This window comes from Carassius gibelio, chromosome B9, assembly GCF_023724105.1.
Source record: "Carassius gibelio isolate Cgi1373 ecotype wild population from Czech Republic chromosome B9, carGib1.2-hapl.c, whole genome shotgun sequence".
Classification (NCBI taxonomy): domain Eukaryota; kingdom Metazoa; phylum Chordata; class Actinopteri; order Cypriniformes; family Cyprinidae; genus Carassius; species Carassius gibelio.
The window spans coordinates 1,665,446-1,692,964 of NC_068404.1; the positions used below are offsets into that span (position 1 = coordinate 1,665,446).

The 27,519-nt window shown below is 39.0% G+C and overlaps 3 protein-coding genes across 4 annotated transcripts; all 3 read right to left on the minus strand.

Annotated features, from left to right (window-relative positions):
• Positions 1-847: 847 nt before the first annotated feature.
• LOC127965553 (serine/threonine-protein kinase pim-3-like) lies at positions 848-2,081 on the minus strand. Its single transcript, XM_052566379.1, has 4 exons — positions 1,601-2,081; positions 1,296-1,505; positions 1,166-1,247; positions 848-1,055 (listed from the first exon to the last, which is right to left on the minus strand). The coding sequence occupies exons 1-4, from the start codon at positions 1,962-1,964 to the stop codon at positions 848-850; spliced, it is 864 nt and encodes a 287-aa protein (XP_052422339.1). The 5' UTR covers positions 1,965-2,081.
• A 12,193-nt stretch (positions 2,082-14,274) lies between these two features.
• Positions 14,275-18,177, minus strand: LOC127964404 (serine/threonine-protein kinase pim-3-like). Of its 2 annotated transcripts, XM_052564628.1 has the most exons (8): positions 17,832-18,177; positions 17,198-17,476; positions 16,957-17,039; positions 16,792-16,839; positions 16,345-16,717; positions 16,043-16,222; positions 15,869-15,964; positions 14,275-15,772 (listed from the first exon to the last, which is right to left on the minus strand). In XM_052564628.1, exons 1-7 carry the CDS (start codon positions 17,854-17,856, stop codon positions 15,873-15,875), a joined length of 1,080 nt encoding a protein of 359 aa, XP_052420588.1. In that variant the 5' UTR covers positions 17,857-18,177; the 3' UTR covers positions 14,275-15,772; positions 15,869-15,872. The 2 variants fall into 2 exon arrangements, with proteins under 2 accessions (XP_052420588.1, XP_052420587.1); XM_052564627.1 differs by lacking the exon at positions 15,869-15,964 and having other exon boundaries at positions 14,275-14,540; positions 16,013-16,222; positions 17,832-17,956.
• Positions 18,178-25,031: 6,854 nt separating this feature from the next.
• Positions 25,032-27,298, minus strand: LOC127964407 (serine/threonine-protein kinase pim-3-like). The gene is made up of 6 exons (XM_052564630.1): positions 26,991-27,298; positions 26,357-26,635; positions 26,116-26,198; positions 25,951-25,998; positions 25,504-25,876; positions 25,032-25,381 (listed from the first exon to the last, which is right to left on the minus strand). Exons 1-6 carry the CDS (start codon positions 27,013-27,015, stop codon positions 25,032-25,034), a joined length of 1,158 nt encoding a protein of 385 aa, XP_052420590.1. The 5' UTR covers positions 27,016-27,298.
• Between the last annotated feature and the right edge of the window lie 221 nt (positions 27,299-27,519).

Here is a 27,519-nt window from a genome sequence, read left to right on the forward strand (position 1 = left end):
TCCTTCTCCTTCTTTATAGACAACATCTAGAAGAATGTCTGAGCAGCTCTGATGGTAGCTGAATAATAACAAAAAAAATAATATATATACAAAAATATTTAAAATATGAAATTAAAACAAAAATACACACAGAAAAATCAATTTACACGAATGTACCTAAAAGAGTACAAATGCCGACCTGCCAACATTGGAAATTTGTTTTAAGTACCATCAGTGTGGCGGGCGGTCGAGGGGGGGCGGGGGGTAAACAGTTTACTGTTTTATGTAACTGTTTAGTTAGGTTTTGCTATTTTTTTATGACATTTTAAAAAAGAAAATAAAAAGTAGAGTACACTTTATGAAAAACTCTTTCTGATTTTTTTTTTATAAACAAATAAAGTGAATGTAAGCATGTATTATGTGCAAAAAAAAGGGTTAAAATCACAAATCACATTGTAATCTTAAAACAAAAATAAGCCTTTTAAAGCAGAAGTTAAAGTTACTAAGCTAAAAATGAAAATAATAAAAAGCAGAGACTAGGGCCTAATGGAGTAAGCTTCCTGCTTGTTTATGTTACTTTGTTAAAATGAGCCAAAGCAAAGTCATTCTTTAACATTTTGTCACAATTAGATTTAATTATATTCATTGCTTTTGAATGTGTAAAATTTCAACATTTCTGTTTCGTAAACATTGTGGGGACTACTTGAATTACTACTTAATTTTTTGGTGACTTAAATTCTGTCTAACACCAAGTGGACTTTTTTCCATGAATACATTATGCTAGTTAACACTCTGCCCCAGACTCTTTCTGATCCTGTTCTGCTTCTTGACACTTTTCTCCCTTCTCTCGACTGTATTTGTGGAGAAACTACACATATTGATCTGTGGCCCGTCGGGCTGAGGTTTCAGCTGCTGTGTGTTCAGACTCCTCCAGCATCCACACAGAGCCCCTCACAGACTGGAGCAGAGGATCAAAACCCTTCATTGTGTGGCGGCCATTAGTCCATGATCCTCTGCTCTTTCTGTAGGTGATCAGGAAGCTGTTCTCTGCACTTCCTGTGTCACTCCTGCTCACCCTATACAAACAATCAGAAGCATTTATCTAGTCTGATCCTAACAAGACAATCCAGCCATGACTGCTGTGAGTCAGATAAGTGTGTGTCACTGGCCACCTGCTCAGTGTAACCAGGGGTGGCGCTCAATGTCGTCTAAACTGGGCCGATCTGATGCCGCTGCACTGAGGCACCAGCGAATCAGCTGACGGCACTCTGTTACACACAACACAGTGTTCAGGAACACAAAACCACACGCTTCACCTGGATCTGGACCTGATTTCTGTCTCTTGCCTGTCGACAGCTCTCTAGGAAAGAGCAGTCTGCTTTTGGAGGTGACCCTCAATGCGCCTCTGAAGGGGAAACAGCTGCACAGGATGTTGTAGAGCGTCACCCCCACTGACCAAACCGTAGCCGGTCCCGCATGATAACGGTGATGCCGAAACCACTCAGGAGGGGCGTACTGAAGAGTGCCTGAGAGACCCAACAAGACCACAAACATCATCTGAAGAGGCCCCAGTCCAAACAGATTCCCTTCGCTCGATCATCAAAAGTCCACAATCAAACACAGATCACTGCAGGGAGATCAAACCAACCTGCAAAGTGTTTGTAGGCCGAGTCTTTCAGCAGATCTCCACAGCCGAAGTCCAGCAGCTTGATGTCATGTGAGTCTGTGGAGATCAGCAGGTTCTCTGGTTTGACGTCCCGGTGCAGGACTCCACGGCTCTCGCAGTGTTTCAGCGCCGTGATCAGCTGCAGCAGCACTTTCTTGGCCAGACTCTCCTCCAGGCGTCCGTTCTCCTCACAGAAACTCTCCAGATCTTGGCAAGGAAGCGGGCGCTCCAGGATCATGGTGTAGCGTCTGGGACGGTCAAACCACTCCAGCAGCTTCAGGACGTTGGGGCAGGCAGGAGCCGAATTGACCAGGGTCATCAACGCCACCTCCAGCGGCAGCCGACCCTGACCTTCCTGCAGGACAAACGCTCCGTTATATCCAGCGCTGAATCAGACCAAACAGAGCAACAGATTCACTCTCAACTCACAACTCTCAGTCTCTGTGTTCCTCGTTTAGAGACGTACTTGATGGCAACCTGTAGACAGATGAAGCACAGTAAACCACGCTGACTAATTATCACCCATGAGGGACATTTACTGACATCAACATTTCTAAAAGCTGTTTAACTGCAGGAGGTAAGAAAATGTCTCACTGGCAGTCCATCAGACCTGCGGGTCCCAGCATACACAGAGCCGAATCCTCCTCGCCCCAGCAATGGGCCCTTCACATACGCTTCTGCAACACACAAGATCACAAGAAACGTCTTTAACAGAAAACATGCTGCAGCATCTAAACCTGTTACAGAACGTTACTGTAATTCAGCTGAAGAACATTTTCAGTGACTAATCATTGAGTGAGTCTTTAATCAGGTGTTTAATATGAGTGTATCTGACCTCTGCGGGAGCATTTGGCAGCTCTTCTGTATGAAGGAGACGGATGCTCATCCTCCTGGCTGCCGCTCTGCCACTTCCTCTTCCTGTGAGGCTGATCTGTGGACACAGAAACGGCCAACTCTGAAGGCAGAGGTGCGATGTATCCAGGCAGCTCTTGGCTCAGCGGCTGGTTTGGGTTTGGCAGCGGTTCCTGAGCGCCGTCACCAGAGCCACGTCTCTCAAGCTCCTGATCATCCGTCTGAGAGACAGCAGCACTCCTGGATCTGGAGCGGCCCGAGCCTGCAATATTACACACATCAAACACTTACAGCCTTTATTAGCAACATTTATTAATAATCAACCACCAATGGTACTGCTCACATCCAATTAGGTTACTTTACATTTTAATTGTCTTGAATTGCATATGAGCAGCTCTATAATTCTCCAGCGTTATAATTGTGTCAAAGAATTAAACACACATTTCACTGATTTTCATACACAAGGAATAAAATACATGTGATCAGTGAGCTGGTATAAATGTGTGATTAAATGAATTAACCTGCACACATTTCTTCACATCAATTCATTAAAACAATGAACAACATCATACTATAATAACATACCAATAATAAACAAACTAAATTAAAACACTCACCTCGTCTTTCACCCAAATGAGCCATTGACAAACTCCTCCAAACTCCAATCAAAACAAGAAATTAAACAACAAAAGGTAATTAATTAACCAATTAATTAATTACAGAAAGAAAGAAAGAAAGAAAGAAAAATCTGAAATAAGAAGAGAAAAATAGAATAAGTCTTTCCTCAGAAATAATCAGAAATCCTTCAAAAATAAAACTCTACTCAAAGAAAAATCCTCCGATCTCCTAAAATAAAAGTCTCTTCTCTGAACTCAAAATCACAATCTCAGCACAGAAAATGTTCTCCAGAAGTCTCTGAAGTCGCCTCGTCTCTCAACCAGCAGATATCGATCAGATCATAACACGCGTCGCTATAGCAACTACAATTCGCGTGCGTTAGTACAAAACTATTGAAAACCTTAATAAACTCTAATTCAGTTTAACCAGAGCTCATTATAGCATCTCTGATATATACTGATTTATGGCTTTATTAATAAATCTCACAAGTTAATATAAAAAGTATATAAAAATTCAATGTATAAGATAAATGTGTGCGCTCGCGCTTTTGCGCACGCGACGTCAGGCGAGCATAAGTGAATCGAATTGTAGTTGCTATAGCGACGCGTGTTATGTTATGATTTCGGCATAAATATTTGTACACGTTTTCAACTAAAACCTTGAGATATAACGTAATGTTGTTGTAGAATATTGTTGTGAATAATTCCTATCCATAAAGTGCTCAGAAATGGTTAAAAAAATATACATTATACAATAGATATTGTCTTTCTCCCAGCCAACATGTCCATGTGGGTCCCGCATGGGATTTATCTGGGCTATGTGGGTGTCAACTGGGCATGGGCTCAGAGTGGGGACTTTGATGGGCTGAATGTGTGCCCAGCTTGGATACAGTTGTGGACCCAGTTAGGCTGCCCATTATTGTTTATTTGTGGGTCCCAGATGGGCCACATTTGGGCTTTATTAGGATATATTTATAGTCACATAATTTTTTTCATATTATTTATTTTTATGCAGTTATTGGTAGCTACATAACCCTAATAATTAAATTGATTTAATTGTATGTATTTCATGTTTTATTCATTAAGGGTTATATCATAATGTAACAATATAAGATTATTTATTTTATGAAGAATCCTATTTTATTTATTCATAAGTACCTCAAAGGGTTTTTTGTTGGCCGACCGGCTGGACCATCATGAGGCAGGCGGGAAGAGTCATCGCCATAAAGAAGAACATTTTATGTTTTGAGATGATATGTGTTCTCTGAATATTGTTGTATAGTCTTTCTAATTAAGTACATTAACACTTTTAAAATTGTATTTTTATATTTACACCATTTATTTTCCACTGGCAAAATGTGTTATCTGTGATTTTACTTGTAGGCTATGTTCATTGATGAAATATGGTTAATATTCTCATAATTCTGTGTTGTTAAAGTTCAGCTTTGAAAAATAAAAGATGAATCATGAATAAAGCTGTTGGTGTGAAGCAATAACTTGTGCTATTGAATATATAACAAAATGAAAAATAATAAAATAATATTACTTTTAAAATTACATTTCTAAACTGAATAGTGTCACTTTTAACTTGTTCATATTACCTTTAGTAGTATAACTATACCTTTGAGTGACATTTTTGTACTGGCACAACTTATAACCATGCATGCTTTTTAATGCTTTTGTGAATGTTTTAGTGGTATTTTAAAATAATTGCCTTTTCTGTTTTTCTTTCTTTACTGTTTTATTTTTTATTTTTTAGGTATGAACCTGAGAAGTCTGCACAGGCCCTGGAATAATACCATTTCATTCTGTTCTGTTCAAGTATTTTTGTATTAAGACTTTCTATGAAGCCCATATTATACATTATAAGGGTATTCTTAAAGCATTATAAGGACTGCATTATAATACAACTTATAATATGTTGGATCATCTCATGAATATTCATAAGAACAAGTTTAATATATTTACTTATTTGTGGTTATAGCTTTTAAGAGTATGATTATTTATAATCTCTTGTTAAACTCAGGACCTAGTCAAAACCATGTGAAAGCTACATGCAGGTAGGAGCAATGGGCATGCCAAAGGTAGGGGGTATTCCAAAATGTTTCTCATTGGTGAAACAAAAGGTGGCGGGCGTGCCAAAAGGTTTCTCATTGGTAAAACGAAAGATGCGTTTTTAATATATAGATTTAAACAGAGAGAGTGTGTCTGAACCCCGAACATTATCAGGAAGGCTATTCCAGAGTTTGGGAGCCAAATGTGAAAAAGCTCTACCTCCTTTAGTGGACTTTGCTATGCTAGGAACTACCGAAAGTCCAGCATTTTATGACCTTAGGGAGCATGACGAATTATAACGTGGTATAAGGCTAGTTAGGTACGCAGGAGCTAAACCATTTAGGGCCTTATAGGTAAGTAATGATAATTTGTAACTGATATGGAACTCAATAGGTAGCCAGTGCAGAGACTGTAAAACTGGGGTAATATGATCATATTTTCTTGACCTGGTAAAGACTCTAGCTGCTGAATTTTGGACTACCTGTAGCTTGTTTATTGAAGAAGCAGGACAACCATCTAGAAGTGCATTATAATAGTCCAGTCTAGAGGTCATGAATGTATGAACTAGCTTTTCTGCTTCAGAAACAGATAACATGTTTCATAGCTTGGCAATTTTTCAAAGATGGAAGAATGCAATTTTTGTAACATGGGAAATATGATTTTCAAAAGACAAGTTGCTTTCTTATATAACACCAAGATTTTTGACTGTAGAGGTAGTAACAGTACATCCGTCTAGTTGCAGACTGTAATTACAAGATTCTGTGTACGTTTTTTTGTTGCAATATTTAATATCTCTGTCTTATCCGAATTTAATAGGATAAAATTATTGGTCATCCAATCTTTTACATTTTTAACACACTCTGTTATATTAGATAATTTAGAAGTTGAATCTGGTCTCGTTGAGATATATAGCTGAGTATCATCAACATAACAGTGGAAGCTAATTCCGTATTTTCTAATAATATTACAAAGGGGCAACGTGTATATTGAAAATATAAGTGGACCTAGGACGGATCCTTGTGGCACTCCACATTTTACTGGTGATAAATGAGATGATTCCCCATTTAAATAAAAAAAATGGTTGCGATCGGACAGGTAAGATCTAAACCATCTTAGAGCCTGCCCTTGAATACCTCTATAGATTAGTAATTGATCTATGAGTATGTCATGATCTATGGTGTTGAATGCAGCACTAAGATCAAGTAAAACTAGCAATGAGATGCAGCCTTGATCTGTCGCAAGAAGCAGGTCATTTGTTATTTTAACAAGTGCAGTTTCGGTGCTATGGTGGGGGCTGAAACCTGACTGAAATTCTTCATACAGATAATTTTTTTTGCAGGAAGGAGATCAATTGAGCAGATACAACTTTTTCTTAAATTTTAGACATAAATGGAAGATTTGAAATAGGCCTATAATTTGCTAGTTCACTAGGATCTAATTTTGGTTTCTTAATAAGAGGCTTAATAACCGCCAGCTTGAATGGTTTTGGGACGTGACCTAAAGATAACGATGAGTAAATGATATTGAGAAGTGGTTCTTCAGCTACAGGTAACAAGTCTTTCGTTAATTGTGGAAGATTTGTAGTAGTAAGATTTTACTCAATCAAGAATAATCAATGTGAATCAAGCCATTTTGTTGCTAGTTGTTTTTCCATTATAATCCCATAGGTAAAGGATAGAAAGTTGCCTACGCCCTGGAATGTTCAGAACTGAGGAGAAACATATGGCCAGAAAGGGCCTATCTTCATACTAAATCAAGCAGAGGGCCTCTCCTCTCCTGGGATGGATGAAAAGTGTAGTCTAAAAGAAAAGTTTGACTATGTGGAACCGCCCCACATAGTGTATATAAGGAGAAACCAAATTGCATTCGAGAGATCTCCTTGCAAGGACCTCTCGGCTTTGTTTTGCTTAAAATAAAGTATTTTCTTCTGAGAGAAAAATCCCTGACTGAGTTCGATTCTTTGGAGAACTGGCAAAATACACCACAGATTTGGCACCCCAGATGGGACTGGTAAGGAGCAGAGTGGACGATTGCTTTTGAGCTGACTGATGAGCAACACACAGTGGTGGCCACCATAGAATAAGGTAAGCATTTTTGCTTATATAATTAGTGTTTAGAAAAATAATATGATATCTAAATTGAAAAAGGGGTTTTACTCCAGAAGAAATAACTGCATGCACATATTTGGGTTATTAATAGGAAGGCCTTGTAAGGCAACCTCGATTTAAGACAAATATGGTGTAGGCAGAAAGACATGGCATGCTGTGGGTCTGTGTTTATTGGATAGCTGTGCCAGGTAGGACAGTGATAAACGGATAAGCAGATTAAGGAATCGCGAGGAAAAGTCCCACGGATACCGCTTTGAGAAAGTATAAGTGAAATTCTCGAAGGACAGAAATAGGTGGGCCCTTAAGGAGCTCTAGGTGAGCTGTGTTTTGTTGTGTGGATGTATCTGTGTCCGGACGAATGAATGTGTGAACAAATAAATTCTGTGTTGGGTGGGTAAAAGTTGCGCACCATTCTTGGACCGTCACTTCAGGGTGGCTGGGTGGAGTTGGACGCAACTAGTATCCACTTGAGAGGGATGAATGTATGATGAGCCTTGATAATAAAAGGACAATTAATGACTGATTATCCCTTAGATAAAGGGAAAAAGTATGCAAGAATAAGCACTCTGGCTCAATAAAGAGTGCAGAAAGTGTGAATGAGGTTAGGAAAATAGCATCAATAAAGTTTGAACCAAGATCTATAATAGATTTTTGCATTTAGGATGTCTGGGTGAAAGGGGAGAAAATTTTGTGAGCTCAGTGCAGTGGGAGTGAGAGCAAGGGAGGAAGTTTCCACATTAAAGTTGTATTACATGGGTGGAGCAAGAGGTGCTCTCCCCTCCTGGACCATCACTTGAGAGTGATCAGGTTACAGAGACTGGTGTTGAGAAAGGATAAGTGCAGGAGCCCTAAAACAATAAAGTTAACTGAAGGAAGGTTGTTTTAGAGAAAAATAAATACAAATGTTCCAAGAAATGGACTAATATAGAGATGGCAGATATGGTGGAATGTAGAAATAATAATAAATTAATTAAAATAAGATATGCATTTATTATTTAATAACTTATATTAATAGATGAATTTAAAAGATGCACGTGCTTAAATTTTATATCTAATATGTGAAGACATCTAAAAATTTGTATCTTGTTATCCCTGGGACACAGTATGAAAGTTAATCCATTACAGAGTTTCAGAGATTGGGCTTGTGTAAATGTAAAAAATAAAAAGAAATAACTTGTGCAATGTGGAATGAAAGCAAGATTGGGTGACCAAGTTAATAGACATTTTGATTCAAAAGCCATAGGCATTTTACAAAGAGGAAGGGAACTAGTTGCTTAAAGAATTAAATTTAATTATTTTATTTACAGTAATAGGAATTATTTTATGTTGGTTAGGAAACATTAATTCACAAATACTAGATTATTCTGAATCATGTATACAAATATAGAAGAAAAATTATGATTGAAGTCTTTATTTTACCATATGCATGTCATGCTGATATAAAAGGAAGGTTTATTTTGTTTTATTGCAGTATACTTAGATAATAAAGGTAGCTGGTTTCTGCATTATGCAAAGAAGAAAAAATGCTTGCTATTTTCCTGCAATGAAGAACTTGCTTTACTAACAAAGAATAAGAGAACTGCGGTTTTCAACCAGATGATTTTGTTTTTATTAAGGGACCACTGAAAGAAGAGGTTGAAAAGTGAAAATTAGGAAAAGAGCTGATTGCTCAGACACAATTTGGTCAGAAGTTACATAGGTACATTTGATTAATGCAGTCTCTGAGTGTTCAAATTTCAGATGACTTTCGGAACAGTGCCTTGACAAAGGAAAGCAATGAAATGGAGTCTGTCGAGGAATGGCAAAGCAGCAAACAGCTGAAGAGAGAAGAAGAGGGAGGGGCTGATGGATGTTCCCCTCCCCTCTTGAAAGAGAAGAACACACTTCTAAATTCGCCCATTGGCCTCGGACCATCATGGCCTCCTAACAGTCCCCATATCTACTGATTGGCTTCATCACTCTGTCTCCTCTCCACCAGTAAGCTGTTGTGTGGTGGGCGTTCTGGCGCACTATGGCTGCCGTCGCATCATCCAGGTGGATGCTGCACACTGGTGGTGGATGAGGAGATACCCCCTGTCTATGTAAAGCGCTTTGAGTGCTAGAAAAGCGCTATATAAATGTAAGGAATTATTATTATTATTATTATTATTACACTTCAGCAAGGAGAAGACTGAATTAAAGCAGGAAAAGGTGAATCTTTCACTTGAGACTTTTCCTGAGGGTGAAAAGAACATTATGAAATGCAAAACTCTGGCAGAAAGCAACCAGAAGCCAGACTGAGAAGAAGCAGAGAAACAACGGAGACCGTACACCACAACATCAGGTCTTTGAGTGCCATCACAGATTGACAACCCGGTACAACAGCCCAGGCTGATGATCGAACAAGAAGGACTTCCATCCCTTCAGTGTACAGGTGCTGGCCTAACCTGATTTTACCAAGTGAGACATGTTCCTGGGACAACATCGTTGTTGACCCTGGAACAACATTGTGATTAACCAATCAGATTTGAAGAACCAGTTTATAGATTTTGTGAAGTTTATGCTTAAAATCAGTGTTTGGTGCTTGTACATCAGTGTCATTCATCTATCATTTCCTCTGATTTTAGGGATTACTCATGGTTAAGGTTAGGTTTAGGTGTAGGGATATGGTTAAGAATATATTTTTGGAGTAAAATGTTGTTCCAGGGTCAACAAAATATGTTGACCTAGGAACACATCGGACTTGGCAAAATCAGGACGTGCACAGGTGCTGCATATTCAATGAACACTATAGAGACTGCTTCAAATGTTAAATATTTTATTTCATTATCTTGTTTACTATGTTTTACTCTTGATTATTCACTGGTCTCACAGCACTTCCTTAAATTCTGTGTTTTAACTAACTCTCTCAATCTGCTTTTCAATAGGTACCAGTCCAGCCTCATGTCTTAAAGAAAAAATAATTTTGACAGACAGAAGTGAGTACTTGACTCACCAATCAGATAAACATGGAGCTGGATTTGGCAGAGTAAGACTGTTTCATTAAACAACTAGGGGAAAATGCACAACTGAATACTTGACAACAATGCTGAGCTCTTTGGGAAAGAAGAGAATAAATTAATAAATAAAAAAAGGGTATCTTGATGAACAATAGAAAAAATGTATATGGTTGACAAAATAGAAATATTGGTCACTCCATTTTGTTTTAAGGTAATTTTCTAAGGTAAAACTGAATAAAATAATAATGAATAAAAGATTATTCCAAAGATCCAAAATCATGTAATCACATATACTGTCATCACTGGGGATAACCAGATGGAAATGTTGATGGCCACGGATCCAAGATTTGCAGAGATCTCCAATCCTCTTCTCAGAGTTGCTCATGAGCAATAACAAAAAAGTATTTGACTAAACTTTAAATTAGACAAACACATGACATTTGAGAAATGATAATTGGCTCTCTCAAATGCCCAATGCCTAGGCCTAATATTCTAAACAAATTAATCTATGAGATTTTGAGAAAAAAAAAAAGGGGAGTGAAAGTGTGTGAAAAAGTATGAATGATGGTGTTGTATGGCATGAAAGAGAATGTCTGACGAGACACTGAGGCAATTCAATCAATTTGCCCAAACAGCTGTATACAAATTCGATTGTGGGCCCACAGGGCAAACTTATGCCCAGAAAAATAATGACCATGGATGAATTTGGTTAAGTTTCCTGGTCAGTACCAAGGTCTTTGTTGTGGCAGAAAGAAAAACAGTGTCACACATGCACAGCGTTATAACATGGGAAGGCAGAGCAAAGCAAGCTTGCTCTGTCCACCCCATACATCTAACTTTCTTTTCAGCATATCATGATGGAGCTGATTGTGTCAAAAGGATGAAATATTATCTTTCTGACTGTTAAAATAAATACAGTGGGTTGAGTGTTTTCCAGGTCAAAAGGCCTATGCTACTGAGCAACATAGGCCTAGATAAATTATCCATTAAAATAGTGGAACTCAGTTTACACAACAAAGAGATAACTGAATAAGCAAATTGTTGAGAATAAAATTGAAAGGAATTAAAAAATAGTAAAGACAGCACTGGAATTGTGAAAACTCAAAAAGGGGCCAAGACAGGGGGCCCTAAACCCACATTAAATTTCCACAGGTCACACCAAGAAGGACGACTGGCAAGATGAACAAATTAGCATGCTTGATAACACTAACAAAAAATTCTTAAGTTTTCCATTTACAGGTGACAGCAGTTCCAGTAAGACCAAGGAATGCTTCGCTCCATCAAAGAGAACCAGTGAGGGTGCAGAAATGATCTCGAGAGCCTTGCATGAATCAGAAAAACGGTTACAGAGTGACACCTGAGTTCACATCTCTAACCTTAAAATACTCCAACCAGCTTCAACAACTCCACACAGCATGAAGTGAGGGATGAAGGGCATGCTGGTAACGACCCACCCTTGCCAACGAGGGAAAGACCATTGCAACGACTCGCAAAGAGTCTCCCTGGTGAAGATGGAATGAGAGAGTGATGGGACTGCTACTGAGATCAAAATACTTGGGAGCAGATATGAGCCAACAAATAGAAAAGAAAAGGTGGAAAGAGAATGTTAAGTAATGGTAGATGAAGAATTTGAAGGTTATGAGAAGGGAAATATGGATGTAGGAAGATTTGAAGGGAAAATAGAGCAATTGGATGCAACAAATAGAATGAAAAGAGCAAAATAGAAAATTGAAGAAGGAAAAGTATGTGTTATGTTTTGGGGAAAATGCTGTATTTATAGAAGGGAGCATTTAATGAAGTAATGATCAAATTGAAAAGGCTAAGAATAGTAGATAAAGAAAATGTTGGAAAAGATAATAAAATGTAAGACTGGTTCGATTTACAGTTAGGAGCATGGGTAGCATAGTTTATAACTAAATAGGGAAAGTTTTTAGGAATGGCATTAATGACAGGAGATTTACTATTTTACTGTATACTTCCTATTGAGGTTACTAGTCAAAGCCACAGTTAAGCAAATTAAATTCAAAGATATCAAAATAATGGGAAATTGATACATATCTAAGCTGAAGTTCAACTCTTATAGTCTTGTGATATTCAATGTGTGATGTGATTTGTATTTGTATGTGTATGTATTTTTATGCCTTTTATACAAAACTGTGATAACCAGGCAAATGCTGAACCATTTGCACATTCATGCTTTTAACAATGTTTGCTATTAAAGAGGGGTTAGGGAGACTGGATCTTTTACTCACTCCTTGTCAAATTAGGAGAGAGATGTTTGGTCCAGTAATCCCTCAGAGTGGAATTTCATAATCTAGTCACTGGTGATAATATAATGTGACCTATTTAGTCACTAGGTAGTGTAACTAATATGACTGGATTATGGAGTAGCACTCTGGATAAGAACAATCAAATGTGAGACTTATTACGTCTCAAAGGGGAGAATATGTGGAAGATTTTTATTAGTAAGATTTTAATCAATCAAGAATAATCAATGTGAATCAAGCCATTTTGTTGCTAGTTGTTTTTCCATTATAATCCTATAGGTAATGGATAGAAAGTTGCCTACGCCCTGGAATGTTCAGAACTGAGGAGAAACATATGGCCAGAAAGGGCCTATCTTCATACTAAATCAAGCAGAGGGCCTCTCCTCTCCAGGGATGGATGAAAAGTGTAGTCTAAAAGAAAAGTTTGACTATGTGGAACCGCCCAACATAGTGTATATAAGGAGAAACCAAATTGCATTCGAGAGATCTCCTTGCAAGGACCTCTTGGCTTTGTTTTGCTTAAAATTAAATCTTTTCTTCTGAGAGAAAAATCCCTGGCTGAGTTCGATTGTTTGGAGAACCGGCAAAATACACCACATAATTTAGTGGGTACAGGATCTAATAAACATGTTGTTGGTTTAGTTACAGTGATAAGTTTATTTAGCTCTTCTTGTCCTATATTTGTAGGGACTGCAGTTTATCTTTGGGTGCGTTGGATGAAACTGAAGTGTTAGAGGCTGTAGAATTTACATTGGCTATTGTATTTCAAATGTTATCTATTTTATCAGTGAAGAAATTCATAAAGTCATTACTATTAAACGTTGATGGAATATTTGAATCAGGTGTCATCTGGTAATTTGTTAATTTATCCACTGTGTTAAATAAAAACCTTGGATTGTTTTGGTTATTTTCAATGAGTTTGTGTATATGCTCTGCCCCAGCAGTTTTTAGAGCCTGTCTATAGCTGGACATACTGTTTTTCAATGCAATTCTGAAAACATCCAAGTTAGTTTTTCTCCATTTGCATTCAAGACTATGAGTTTCTTTCTTGAGAGAGTGAGTATTACTGTTATACCATGGCACAGTACGTTTTTCTCTAACCTTTTTCAATTTGATGGGGGCAACAGCTTCTAATGTATTAGAGAAAATAGTGCCCATGTTGCCAGTCATTTCGTCTAGTTCATGTGTAGTTTTAGGTACAAATAGCAGTTGAGATAGATCAGACGGGCTATTTGTGAATCTGTCTATAGACGGTAACGCTGAGACATGTAGTTAATATCAGTGATACGCAGCATGCACAATACAAGGACATGGTCTGTAATATTATTACATTGAGGTACGATATCTATATCAGTAAGATTGATTCCATGCGATATAATTAAATCTAGCGATGATTAAAACGATGAGTGGGCTCGGTGACATTTTGCTTGACTCCAAAAGAGTTTATTAGGTCAGTAAACGCAAGTCCTAATGCATCATTTGAATTGTCAACGTGAATATTAAAATTTCCCATGATTAGCAACTTATCAACTGTAACCAGAAGGTCTGAGAGGAAATCTGCAAATTCTTTTAAGAATTCTGGAGGCCTTCTGCCTGATAGAGAAAAATATATAGTTGACAAAACAAAAAAAAGTGTCATAAGAGTTTAGTTAACCTCTGTCAAGTGACATTAACCAATTTAGCAAACAGACAAAGCTTTATCAAAGAATAATGCTTAACCTTTTTATCAAAGCAAACAGACACAGCTTTATCCACTAAAACATTTATTTAGATTTTAGTTTCAGTTGCCAATTCAAGTCAAATAAAATAAATAAATAAATAAACCACTCATTCATTCATTCATCCATTTATGCGGAAGTAGCAGTCTATAGAACAGAAGCCAGCAAGCTCTTCGTCTGAACAGAACGCTGTGAAGACCCCCTTCGTTTCATGGCCACAGTATCCAGTGGTGTTTTTGTAGATGCATCTGCAGCCATCACACCTCACATCTGGACCGACAGACTTCCAGTCAACGATTCCTAAGAAAATAAATAAATAAAATCTCTGTAATGTAATAAACTTTCTAAATATCTTTAAAAAACGTGTTCAGTTAATAAAAGTGTAAATATTCATAATGTCCAGCCAGGTAAAGTGAGCTCTTCTTTGAAAACTGATGTCATAAAACTTTCTGCACACTAGTGACAGAGTGAGAAAGCCTCCTTCTCCTTCTTTATAGACAACATCTAGAAGAATGTCTGAGCAGCTCTGATGGTAGCTGAATAATAACAGAAAAAAAAATATATATATATAAAACTATTTAAAATATGAAATTAAAACAAAAATACACACAGAAAAATCAAGTTACACGAATGTACCTAAAAGAGTACAAATGCCGACCTGCCAACCTTGGAAATTTGTTTTAAGTACCATCAGTGTGGCGGGCGGTCGAGGGGGGCGGGGGGTAAACAGTTTACTGTTTTATGTAACTGTTTAGTTAGGTTTTGCTATTTTTTTATGACATTTTAAAAAAGAAAATAAAAAGTCGAGTACACTTTATGAAAAACTCTTTCTGATTTTTTTTTATAAACAAATAAAGTGAATGTAAGCATGTATTATGTGCAAAAAAAGGGTTAAAATCACAAATCACATTGTAATCTTAAAACAAAAATAAGCCTTTTAAAGCAGAAGTTAAAGTTACTAAACTAAAAATGAAAATAATAAAAAGCAGAGACTAGGGCCTAATGGAGTAAGCTTCCTGCTTGTTTATGTTACTTTGTTAAAATGAGCCAAAGCAAAGTCATTCTTTAACATTTTGTCACAATTAGATTTAATTATATTCATTGCTTTTGAATGTGTAAAATTTCAACATTTCTGTTTCGTAAACATTGTGGGGACTACTTGAATTACTACTTAATTTTTTGGTGACTTAAATTCTGTCTAACACCAAGTGGACTTTTTTCCATGAATACATTATGCTAGTTAACACTCTGCCCCAGACTCTTTCTGATCCTGTTCTGCTTCTTGACACTTTTCTCCCTTCTCTCGACTGTATTTGTGGAGAAACTACACATATTGATCTGTGGCCCGTCGGGCTGAGGTTTCAGCTGCTGTGTGTTCAGACTCCTCCAGCATCCACACAGAGCCCCTCACAGACTGGAGCAGAGGATCAAAACCCTTCATTGTGTGGCGGCCATTAGTCCATGATCCTCTGCTCTTTCTGTAGGTGATCAGGAAGCTGTTCTCTGCACTTCCTGTGTCACTCCTGCTCACCCTATACAAACAATCAGAAGCATTTATCTAGTCTGATCCTAACAAGACAATCCAGCCATGACTGCTGTGAGTCAGATAAGTGTGTGTCACTGGCCACCTGCTCAGTGTAACCAGGGGTGGCGCTCAATGTCGTCTAAACTGGGCCGATCTGATGCCGCTGCACTGAGGCACCAGCGAATCAGCTGACGGCACTCTGTTACACACAACACAGTGTTCAGGAACACAAAACCACACGCTTCACCTGGATCTGGACCTGATTTCTGTCTCTTGCCTGTCGACAGCTCTCTAGGAAAGAGCAGTCTGCTTTTGGAGGTGACCCTCAATGCGCCTCTGAAGGGGAAACAGCTGCACAGGATGTTGTAGAGCGTCACCCCCACTGACCAAACCGTAGCCGGTCCCGCATGATAACGGTGATGCCGAAACCACTCAGGAGGGGCGTACTGAAGAGTGCCTGAGAGACCCAACAAGACCACAAACATCATCTGAAGAGGCCCCAGTCCAAACAGATTCCCTTCGCTCGATCATCAAAAGTCCACAAACAAACACAGATCACTGCAGGGAGATCAAACCAACCTGCAAAGTGTTTGTAGGCCGAGTCTTTCAGCAGATCTCCACAGCCGAAGTCCAGCAGCTTGATGTCATGTGAGTCTGTGGAGATCAGCAGGTTCTCTGGTTTGACGTCCCGGTGCAGGACTCCACGGCTCTCGCAGTGTTTCAGCGCCGTGATCAGCTGCAGCAGCACTTTCTTGGCCAGACTCTCCTCCAGGCGTCCGTTCTCCTCACAGAAACTCTCCAGATCTTGGCAAGGAAGCGGGCGCTCCAGGATCATGGTGTAGCATCTGGGACGGTCAAACCACTCCAGCAGCTGCAGGACGTTGGGGCAGGCAGGAGCCGAATTGACCAGGGTCATCAACGCCACCTCCAGCGGCAGCCGACCCTGACCTTCCTGCAGGACAAACGCTCCGTTATATCCAGCGCTGAATCAGACCAAACAGAGCAACAGATTCACTCTCAACTCACAACTCTCAGTCTCTGTGTTCCTCGTTTAGAGACGTACTTGATGGCAACCTGTAGACAGATGAAGCACAGTAAACCACGCTGACTAATTATCACCCATGAGGGACATTTACTGACATCAACATTTCTAAAAGCTGTTTAACTGCAGGAGGTAAGAAAATGTCTCACTGGCAGTCCATCAGACCTGCGGGTCCCAGCATACACAGAGCCGAATCCTCCTCGCCCCAGCAATGGGCCCTTCACATACGCTTCTGCAACACACAAGATCACAAGAAACGTCTTTAACAGAAAACATGCTGCAGCATCTAAACCTGTTACACAACGTTACTGTAATTCAGCTGAAGAACATTTTCAGTGACTAATCATTGAGTGAGTCTTTAATCAGGTGTTTAATATGAGTGTATCTGACCTCTGCGGGAGCGTTTGGCAGCTCTTCTGTATGAAGGAGACGGATGCTCATCCTCCTGGCTGCCGCTCTGCCACTTCCTCTTCCTGTGAGGCTGATCTGTGGACACAGAAACGGCCAACTCTGAAGGCAGAGGTGCGATGTATCCAGGCAGCTCTTGGCTCAGCGGCTGGTTTGGGTTTGGCAGCGGTTCCTGAGCGCCGTCACCAGAGCCACGTCTCTCAAGCTCCTGATCATCCGTCTGAGAGACAGCAGCACTCCTGGATCTGGAGCGGCCCGAGCCTGCAATATTACACACATCAAACACTTACAGCCTTTATCAGCAACATTTATTAATAATCAACCACCAATGGTACTGCTCACATCCAATTAGGTTACTTTACATTTTAATTGTCTTGAATTGCATTTGAGCAGCTCTTTAATTCTCCAGCATTATAATTGTGTCAAAGAATTAAACACATATTTCACTGATTTTCATACACAAGGAATAAAATACATGTGATCAGTGAGCTGGTATAAATGTGTGATTAAATGAGTTAACCTGCACACATTTCTTCACATCACTTCATTAACACAATGAACACCATCATACTATAATAACATATCAATAATAAACAAACTAAATTAAAACACTCACCTCGTCTTTCACCCAAATGAGCCATTGACAAACTCCTCCAAGCTCCAATCAAAACAAGAAATTAATCAACAAAAAGGTAATTAATTAATCAATTAATTACAGAAAGAAAGAAAGAAAGAAAGAAAGAAAGAAAAATCTGAAATAAGAAGAGAAAAATAGAATAAGTCTTTCCTCAGAAATAATCAGAAATCCTTCAAAAATAAAACTCTACTCAAAGAAAAATCCTCCAATCTCCTAAAATAAAAGTCTCTTCTCTGAACTCCGTCGAAAATCAAAATCTCAGCACAGAAAATGTTCTCCAGAAGTCTCTGAAGTCGCCTCGTCTCTCAACCAGCAGATATCGATCAGATCATAACACGCGTCGCTATAGCAACAACAATTCGCGTGCGTTAGTACAAAACTATTGAAAACCTTAATAAACTCTAATTCAGTTTAACCAGAGCTCATTATAGCATCTCTGATATATACTGATTTATGCCTTTATTAATAAATCTCACACGTTAATATAAAAAAGTATATAAAAATTCAATGTATAAGATAAATGTGTGCGCTCGCGCTTTTGCGCACGCGACATCAGGCGAGCATAAGTGAATCGAATTGTAGTTGCTATAGCGACGCGTGTTATGATATGATTTCGGCATAAATATTTGTACACGTTTTCAACTAAAACCTTGAGATATAACGTAATGTTGTTGTAGAATATTGTTGTGAATAATTCCTAACCATAAAGTGCTCAGAAATGGTTAAAAATATATATTAATAGATATTGTCTTTCTCCCAGCCAACATGTCCATGTGGGTCCCGCATGGGATTTATCTGGGCTATGTGGGTGTCAACTGGGCATGGGCTCAGAGTGGGGACTTTGATGGGCTGAATGTGTGCCCAGCTTGGATACAGTTGTGGAACCCAGTTAGGCTGCCCATTATTGTTTATTTGTGGGTCCCAGATGGGCCACATTTGGGCTATATTAGGATATATTTATAGTTACATAATTTTTTTCACATTATTTATTTTTATGCAGTTATGGGTAGCTACATAACCCTAATAATTAAATTGATTTAATTGTTCAGGCCCTGGAATAATACTATTTCATTCTGTTCTGTTCAAGTATTTTTGTATTAACACTTTCTATGAAGCCCATATTATACATTATAAGGGTATCCTTAAAGCATTATAAGGACTGCATTATGATACAACTTATAATATGTTGGATCATCTCATGTATATTCATAAGAACAAGTTTAATATATTTACTTATTTGTGGTTATAGCTTTTAAGAGTATGATTATTTATAATCTCTTGTTAAACACAGCTCAGGACCTAGTCAAAACCATGTGAAAGCTACATGCAGGTAGGAGCAATGGGCATGCCAAAAGGCGGGGAACACGCCAAAAGGTTTCTCATTAGTCAAAGGAAAGGCGGGGAACACGCCAAAAGGTTTCTCATTGGTGAAACGAAAGGCGGGGAACATGTCGAAAGGTTTCTCATTAGTCAAACGAAAGGCGGGGAACACGCCAAAAGGTTTCTCATTGGTGAAACGAAAGGCGGGGAACGTGCCGAAAGGTTTCTCATTGGTGAAACGAAAGGCGGGGAACATGTCGAAAGGTTTCTCATTAGTCAAACGAAAGGCGGGGAACACGCCAAAAGGTTTCTCATTGGTGAAACGAAAGGCGGGGAACGTGCCGAAAGGTTTCTCATTGGTGAAACGAAAGGCGGGGAACATGCCAAAATGTTTCTCATTAGTCAAACGAAAGGCGGGGAACACGCCAAAAGGTTTCTCATTGGTGAAACGAAAGGCGGGGAACGTGCTGAAAGGTTTCTCATTGGTGAAACGAAAGGCGGGGAACATGCCAAAAGGTTTCTCATTGGTGAAACGAAAGGCAGGGAACATGTCAAAAGGTTTCTCATTAGTCAAACGAAAGGTGGGGAACATGCCAAAAGGTTTCTCATTGGTGAAACGAAAGGCGGGGAACATGCCAAAAGGTTTCTCATTAGTCAAACGAAAGGTGGGGAACATGCCAAAAGGTTTCTCATTAGTCAAACGAAAGGTGGGGAACATGCCAAAAGGTTTGTCATTAGTCAAACGAAAGGCAGGGAACATGCCAAAAGGTTTCTCATTAGTCAAACGAAAGGTGGGGAACATGCCAAAAGGTTTCTCATTAGTCAAACGAAAGGCAGGGAACATGCCAAAAGGTTTCTCATTAGTCAAACGAAAGGTGGGGAACATACCAAAAGGTTTCTCATTGGTGAAACGAAAGGCGGGGAACATGCCAAAAGGTTTCTCATTAGTCAAACGAAAGGTGGGGAACATGCCAAAAGGTTTCTCATTAGTCAAACGAAAGGCGGGGAACACGCCAAAAGGTTTCTCATTGGTGAAACGAAAGGCGGGGAACGTGCCGAAAGGTTTCTCATTGGTGAAACGAAAGGCGGGGAACATGCCAAAATGTTTCTCATTAGTCAAACGAAAGGCGGGGAACATGCCAAAAGGTTTCTCATTAGTCAAACGAAAGGTGGGGAACATGCCAAAAGGTTTGTCATTAGTCAAACGAAAGGCAGGGAACATGCCAAAAGGTTTCTCATTAGTCAAACGAAAGGTGGGGAACATGCCAAAAGGTTTCTCATTAGTCAAACGAAAGGCAGGGAACATGCCAAAAGGTTTCTCATTAGTCAAACGAAAGGTGGGGAACATACCAAAAGGTTTCTCATTGGTGAAACGAAAGGCGGGGAACATGCCAAAAGGTTTCTCATTAGTCAAACGAAAGGTGGGGAACATGCCAAAAGGTTTCTCATTAGTCAAACGAAAGGCAGGGAACATGCCAAAAGGTTTCTCATTAGTCAAACGAAAGGTGGGGAACATGCCAAAAGGTTTCTCATTGGTGAAACAAAAGTAAGGCAACATGCTAAAAGGTTTCTCATTGGTGAAATGAAAGGTGGGGGACTTTTCAATTAAATTCAATTATTTTTTTTTGTGCTTTGTACAATACAAATCATTACAAAGCAACTTTAAAGGAAATAACGTTTCTACAATATTTAGTAGTAGCTTATAAGTGGTGACTGTCAGTTTGTGCGCGTATGAAAATGAATACAAGACGTAGTCAGCCAGACGGTGAATATTATTAACAGCAATTATTATGATGCAGTCACACTTGTAGCAATATTTGTTAGTTCTGTTTGTTGATTCAGGATAAGCATCAGGGTCAGCATCATCTCTTCTCAGGTGTTCTGGATCCAGACTGGAGCTTGTGTAAATCCTACATCCCGTAGCAAAACATAGAAACAAATAGAGACATCATCAGCATAGCTGCTGTTCCAACAAAGTAAAATTAATTAGTTTAACCCAAGCTAAAGAATAAGAATGCGCATTTGATCAGATGCAACTACACTCACAATTTAAGAGCTGCATTATTCGAAAGAGATGCATTTTTAATATATAGATTTAAACAGAGAGAGTGTGTCTGAACCCCGAACATTATCAGGAAGGCTATTCCAGAGTTTGGGTGCCAAATATGTAAAAGCTCTACCTCCTTTAGTGGACTTTGCTATCCTAGGAACTACCGAAAGTCCAGCGTTTTATGACCTTAGGGAGCGTGACGAATTATAACATGGTATAAGGCTAGTTAGGTACGCAGGAGCTAAACCATTTAGGGCCTTATAGGTAAGTCATGATAATTTGTAACTGATATGGAACTCAATAGGTAGCCAGTGCAGAGACTGTAAAACTGGGGTAATATGATCATATTTTCTTGACCTGGTAAAGACTCTAGCTGCTGAATTTTGGACTACCTGTAGCTTGTTTATTGAAGAAGCAGGACAACCACCTAGAAGTGCATTACAAAAGTCCAGTCTAGAGGTCATGAATACATGAACTAGCTTTTCTGCTTCAGAAACCGATAACATGTTTCATAGCTTGGCAATGTTTCTAAGATGGACGAATGCAATTTTTGTAACATGGGAAATATGATTTTCAAAAGACAAGTTGCTTTCTAATATAACACCCAGATTTTTGACTGTAGAGGTAGTAACAGTACATCCGTCTAGTTGCAGATTGTAATTACAAGATTCTGTGTACGTTTTTTTGTTGCAATATTTAATATCTCTGTCTTATCCGAATTTAATAGGATAAAATTATTGGTCATCCAATCTTTTAAATTTTTAACACACTCTGTTATATTAGATAATTTAGAAGTTGAATCTGGTCTCGTTGAGATATATAGCTGAGTATCATCAGCATAACAGTGGAAGCTAATTCCGTATTTTCTAATAATATTACAAAGGGGCAACATGTATATTGAAAATATAAGTGGACCTAGGACGGATCCTTGTGGCACTCCACATTTTACTGGTGATAAATGAGATGATTCCCCATTTAAATAAAGAAAATGGTAGCGATCGGACAGGTAGGATCTAAACCATCTTAGAGCCTGCCCTTGAATGCCTCTATAGATTAGTAATTGATCTATGAGTATGTCATGATCTATGGTGTTGAATGTAGCACTAAGATCAAGTAAAACTAGCAATGAGATGCAGCCTTGATCTGTCGCAAGAAGCACGTCATTTGTTATTTTAACAAGTGCAGTTTCGGTGCTATGCTGGGGGCTGAAACCTGACTGAAATTCTTCATACAGATAATTTTTTTTTGCCGGAAGGAGTTCAATTGAGCAGATACAACTTTTTCTAAAATTTTAGACATGCATGGAAGATTTGAAATAGGCCTATAATTTGCCAGTTCACTAAGATCTAATTTTGGTTTCTTAATAAGAGGCTTAATAACCGCCAGCTTGAATGGTTTTGGGACGTGACCTAAAGATAACGATGAGTAAATGATATTGAGAAGTGGTTCTTCAGCTACAGGTAACAACTCTTTCAGTAATTTAGTGGGTACAGGATCTTATAAACATGTTGTTGGTTTAGTTACAGTGATAAGTTCATTTAGCTCTTCTTGTCCTATATTTGTAGGCACTGCCTACAACTGAAGTGTTAGACGCTGTAGAATTTACATTCGCTATTGTATTTCAAATGTTATCTATTTTATCAGTGAAGAAATTCATAAAGTCATTACTATTAAACGTTGATGGAATATTTGAATCAGGTGTCATCTGGTAATTTGTTAATTTATCCACTGTGTTAAATAAAAACCTTGGATTGTTTTGGTTATTTTCAATGAGTTTGTGTATATGCTCAGCCCCAGCAGTTTTTAGAGCCTGTCTATAGCTGGACATACTGTTTTTCCATGCAATTCTAAAAACTTCCAAGTTAGTTTTTCTCGGTGACATTTTGCTTGACTCCAAAAGAGTTTATTAGGTCAGTAAACGCAAGTCCTAATGCATCATTTGAATTGTCAACGTGAATATTAAAATCTCCCATGATTGGCAACTTATCAACTGTAACCAGGTCGGGGAGGAAATCTGCAAATTCTTTTAAGAATTCTGGAGGCCTTCTGCCTGATAGAGAAAAATATATAGTTGACAAAACAAAAAAATTGTCATAAGAGTTTAGTTACCCTCTGTCAAGTGACATGAACCAATTTAGCAAACAGACAAAGCTTTATCAAAGAATAATGCTTAACCTTTTTATCAAAGCAAACAGACACAACTTTATCCACTAAAACATTTATTTAGATTTTAGTTTCAGTTGCCAATTCAAGTCAAATAAAATAAATAAATAAATAAACCACTCATTCATTCATTCATCCATTTATGCGGAAGTAGCAGTCTATAGAACAGAAGCCAGCAAGCTCTTCGTCTGAACAGAACGCTGTGAAGACCCCCTTCGTTTCATGGCCACAGTATCCAGTGGTGTTTTTGTAGATGCATCTGCAGCCATCACACCTCACATCTGGACCGACAGACTTCCAGTCAACGATTCCTACGAAAATAAATAAATCAAATCTCTGTAATGTAATAAACTTTCTAAATATCTTAAAAAAACTTGTTCAGTTAAGAAAAGTGTAAATATACATAATGTCCAGCCAGGTAAAGTGAGCTCTTCTTTGAAAACTGATGCCATAAAACTTTCTGCACACTAGTGACAGAGTGAGAAAGCCTCCTTCTCCTTCTTTATAGACAACATCTAGAAGAATGTCTGAGCAGCTCTGATGGTAGCTGAATAATAACAAAAAAAATAATATATATACAAAACTATTTAAAATATGAAATTAAAACAAAAATACACACAGAAAAATCAAGTTACACGAATGTACCTAAAAGAGTACAAATGCCGACCTGCCAACCTTGGAAATTTGTTTTAAGTAACATCAGTGTGGCGGGCGGTCGAGGGGGGCGGGGGGTAAACAGTTTACTGTTTTATGTAACTGTTTAGTTAGGTTTTGCTATTTTTTATGACATTTTAAAAAAGAAAATAAAAAGTCGAGTACACTTTATGAAAAACTCTTTATGAATTTTTTTTTATAAACAAATAAAGTGAATGTAAGCATGTATGCATGTATTATGTGCAAAAAAAGGGTTAAAATCACAAATCACATTGTAATCTTAAAACAAAAATTATTTTAAAGCAGAAGTTAAAGTTACTAAACTAAAAATGAAAATAATAAAAAGCAGAGACTATGGCCTAATGGAGTAAGCTTCCTGCTTGTTTATGTTACTTTGTTAAAATGAGCCAAAGCAAAGTCATTCTTTAACATTTTGTCACAATTTGATTTAATTATATTCATTGCTTTTGAATGTGTACAATTTCAACATTTCTGTTTCGTAAACATTGTGGGGACTACTTGAATTACTACTTAATTTTTTGGTGACTTAAATTCTGTCTAACACCAAGTGGACTTTTTTCCATGAATACATTATGCTAGTTAACACTCTGCCCCAGACTCTTTCTGATCCTGTTCTGCTTCTTGACACTTTTCTCCCTTCTCTCGACTGTATTTGTGGAGAAACTACACATATTGATCTGTGGCCCGTCGGGCTGAGGTTTCAGCTGCTGTGTGTTCAGACTCCTCCAGCATCCACACAGAGCCCCTCACAGACTGGAGCAGAGGATCAAAACCCTTCATTGTGTGGCGGCCATTAGTCCATGATCCTCTGCTCTTTCTGTAGGTGATCAGGAAGCTGTTCTCTGCACTTCCTGTGTCACTCCTGCTCACCCTATACAAACAATCAGAAGCATTTATCTAGTCTGATCCTCACAAGACAATCCAGCCATGACTGCTGTGAGTCAGATAAGTGTGTGTCACTGGCCACCTGCTCAGTGTAACCAGGGGTGGCGCTCAATGTCGTCTAAACTGGGCCGATCTGATGCCGCTGCACTGAGGCACCAGCGAATCAGCTGACGGCACTCTGTTACACACAACACAGTGTTCAGGAACACAAAACCACACGCTTCACCTGGATCTGGACCTGATTTCTGTCTCTTGCCTGTCGACAGCTCTCTAGGAAAGAGCAGTCTGCTTTTGGAGGTGACCCTCAATGCACCTCTGAAGGGGAAACAGCTGCACAGGATGTTGTAGACCGTCACCCCCACTGACCAAACCGTAGCCGGTCCCGCATGATAACGGTGATGCCGAAACCACTCAGGAGGGGCGTACTGAAGAGTGCCTGAGAGACCCAACAAGACCACAAACATCATCTGAAGAGGCCCCAGTCCAAACAGATTCCCTTCGCTCGATCATCAAAAGTCCACAAACAAACACAGATCACTGCAGGGAGATCAAACCAACCTGCAAAGTGTTTGTAGGCCGAGTCTTTCAGCAGATCTCCACAGCCGAAGTCCAGCAGCTTGATGTCATGTGAGTCTGTGGAGATCAGCAGGTTCTCTGGTTTGACGTCCCGGTGCAGGACTCCACGGCTCTCGCAGTGTTTCAGCGCCGTTATCAGCTGCAGCAGCACTTTCTTGGCCAGACTCTCCTCCAGGCGTCCGTTCTTCTCACAGAAACTCTCCAGATCTTGGCAAGGAAGCGGGCGCTCCAGGATCATGGTGTAGCGTCTGGGACGGTCAAACCACTCCAGCAGCTGCAGGACGTTGGGGCAGGCAGGAGCCGAATTGACCAGGGTCATCAACGCCACCTCCAGCGGCAGCCGACCCTGACCTTCCTGCGGGACAAACGCTCCGTTATATCCAGCGCTGAATCAGACCAAACAGAGCAACAGATTCACTCTCAACTCACAACTCTCAGTCTCTGTGTTCCTCGTTTAGAGACGTACTTGATGGCAACCTGTAGACAGATGAAGCACAGTAAACCACGCTGACTAATTATCACCCATGAGGGACATTTACTGACATCAACATTTCTAAAAGCTGTTTAACTGCAGGAGGTAAGAAAATGTCTCACTGGCAGTCCATCAGACCTGCGGGTCCCAGCATACACAGAGCCGAATCCTCCTCGCCCCAGCAATGGGCCCTTCACATACGCTTCTGCAACACACAAGATCACAAGAAACGTCTTTAACAGAAAACATGCTGCAGCATCTAAACCTGTTACAGAACGTTACTGTAATTCAGCTGAAGAACATTTTCAGTGACTAATCATTGAGTGAGTCTTTAATCAGGTGTTTAATATGAGTGTATCTGACCTCTGCGGGAGCGTTTGGCAGCTCTTCTGTATGAAGGAGACGGATGCTCATCCTCCTGGCTGCCGCTCTGCCACTTCCTCTTCCTGTGAGGCTGATCTGTGGACACAGAAACGGCCAACTCTGAAGGCAGAGGTGCGATGTATCCAGGCAGCTCTTGGCTCAGCGGCTGGTTTGGGTTTGGCAGCGGTTCCTGAGCGCCGTCACCAGAGCCACGTCTCTCAAGCTCCTGATCATCCGTCTGAGAGACAGCAGCACTCCTGGATCTGGAGCGGCCCGAGCCTGCAATATTACACACATCAAACACTTACAGCCTTTATCAGCAACATTTATTAATAATCAACCACCAATGGTACTGCTCACATCCAATTAGGTTACTTTACATTTTAATTGTCTTGAATTGCATTTGAGCAGCTCTTTAATTCTCCAGCATTATAATTGTGTCAAAGAATTAAACACATATTTCACTGATTTTCATACACAAGGAATAAAATACATGTGATCATTGAGCTGGTATAAATGTGTGATTAAATGAGTTAACCTGCACACATTTCTTCACATCACTTCATTAACACAATGAACAACATCATACTATAATAACATACCAATAATAAACAAACTAAATTAAAACACTCACCTCGTCTTTCACCCAAATGAGCCATTGACAAACTCCTCCAAGCTCCAATCAAAACAAGAAATTAATCAACAAAAAGGTAATTAATTAATCAATTAATTAATTACAGAAAGAAAGAAAGAAAGAAAGAAAGAAAGAAAAATCTGAAATAAGAAGAGAAAAATAGAATAAGTCTTTCCTCAGAAATAATCAGAAATCCTTCAAAAATAAAACTCTACTCAAAGAAAAATCCTCCGATCTCCTAAAATAAAAGTCTCTTCTCTGAACTCCGTCGAAAATCACAATCTCAGCACAGAAAATGTTCTCCAGAAGTCTCTGAAGTCGCCTCGTCTCTCAACCAGCAGATATCGATCAGATCATAACACGCGTCGCTATAGCAACTACAATTCGCGTGCGTGAGTTCAAAACTATTGAAAACCTTAATAAACTCTAATTCAGTTTAACCAGAACTCATTATAGCATCTCTGATATATACTGATTTATGCCTTTATTAATAAATCTCACAAGTTAATATAAAAAGTATATAAAAATT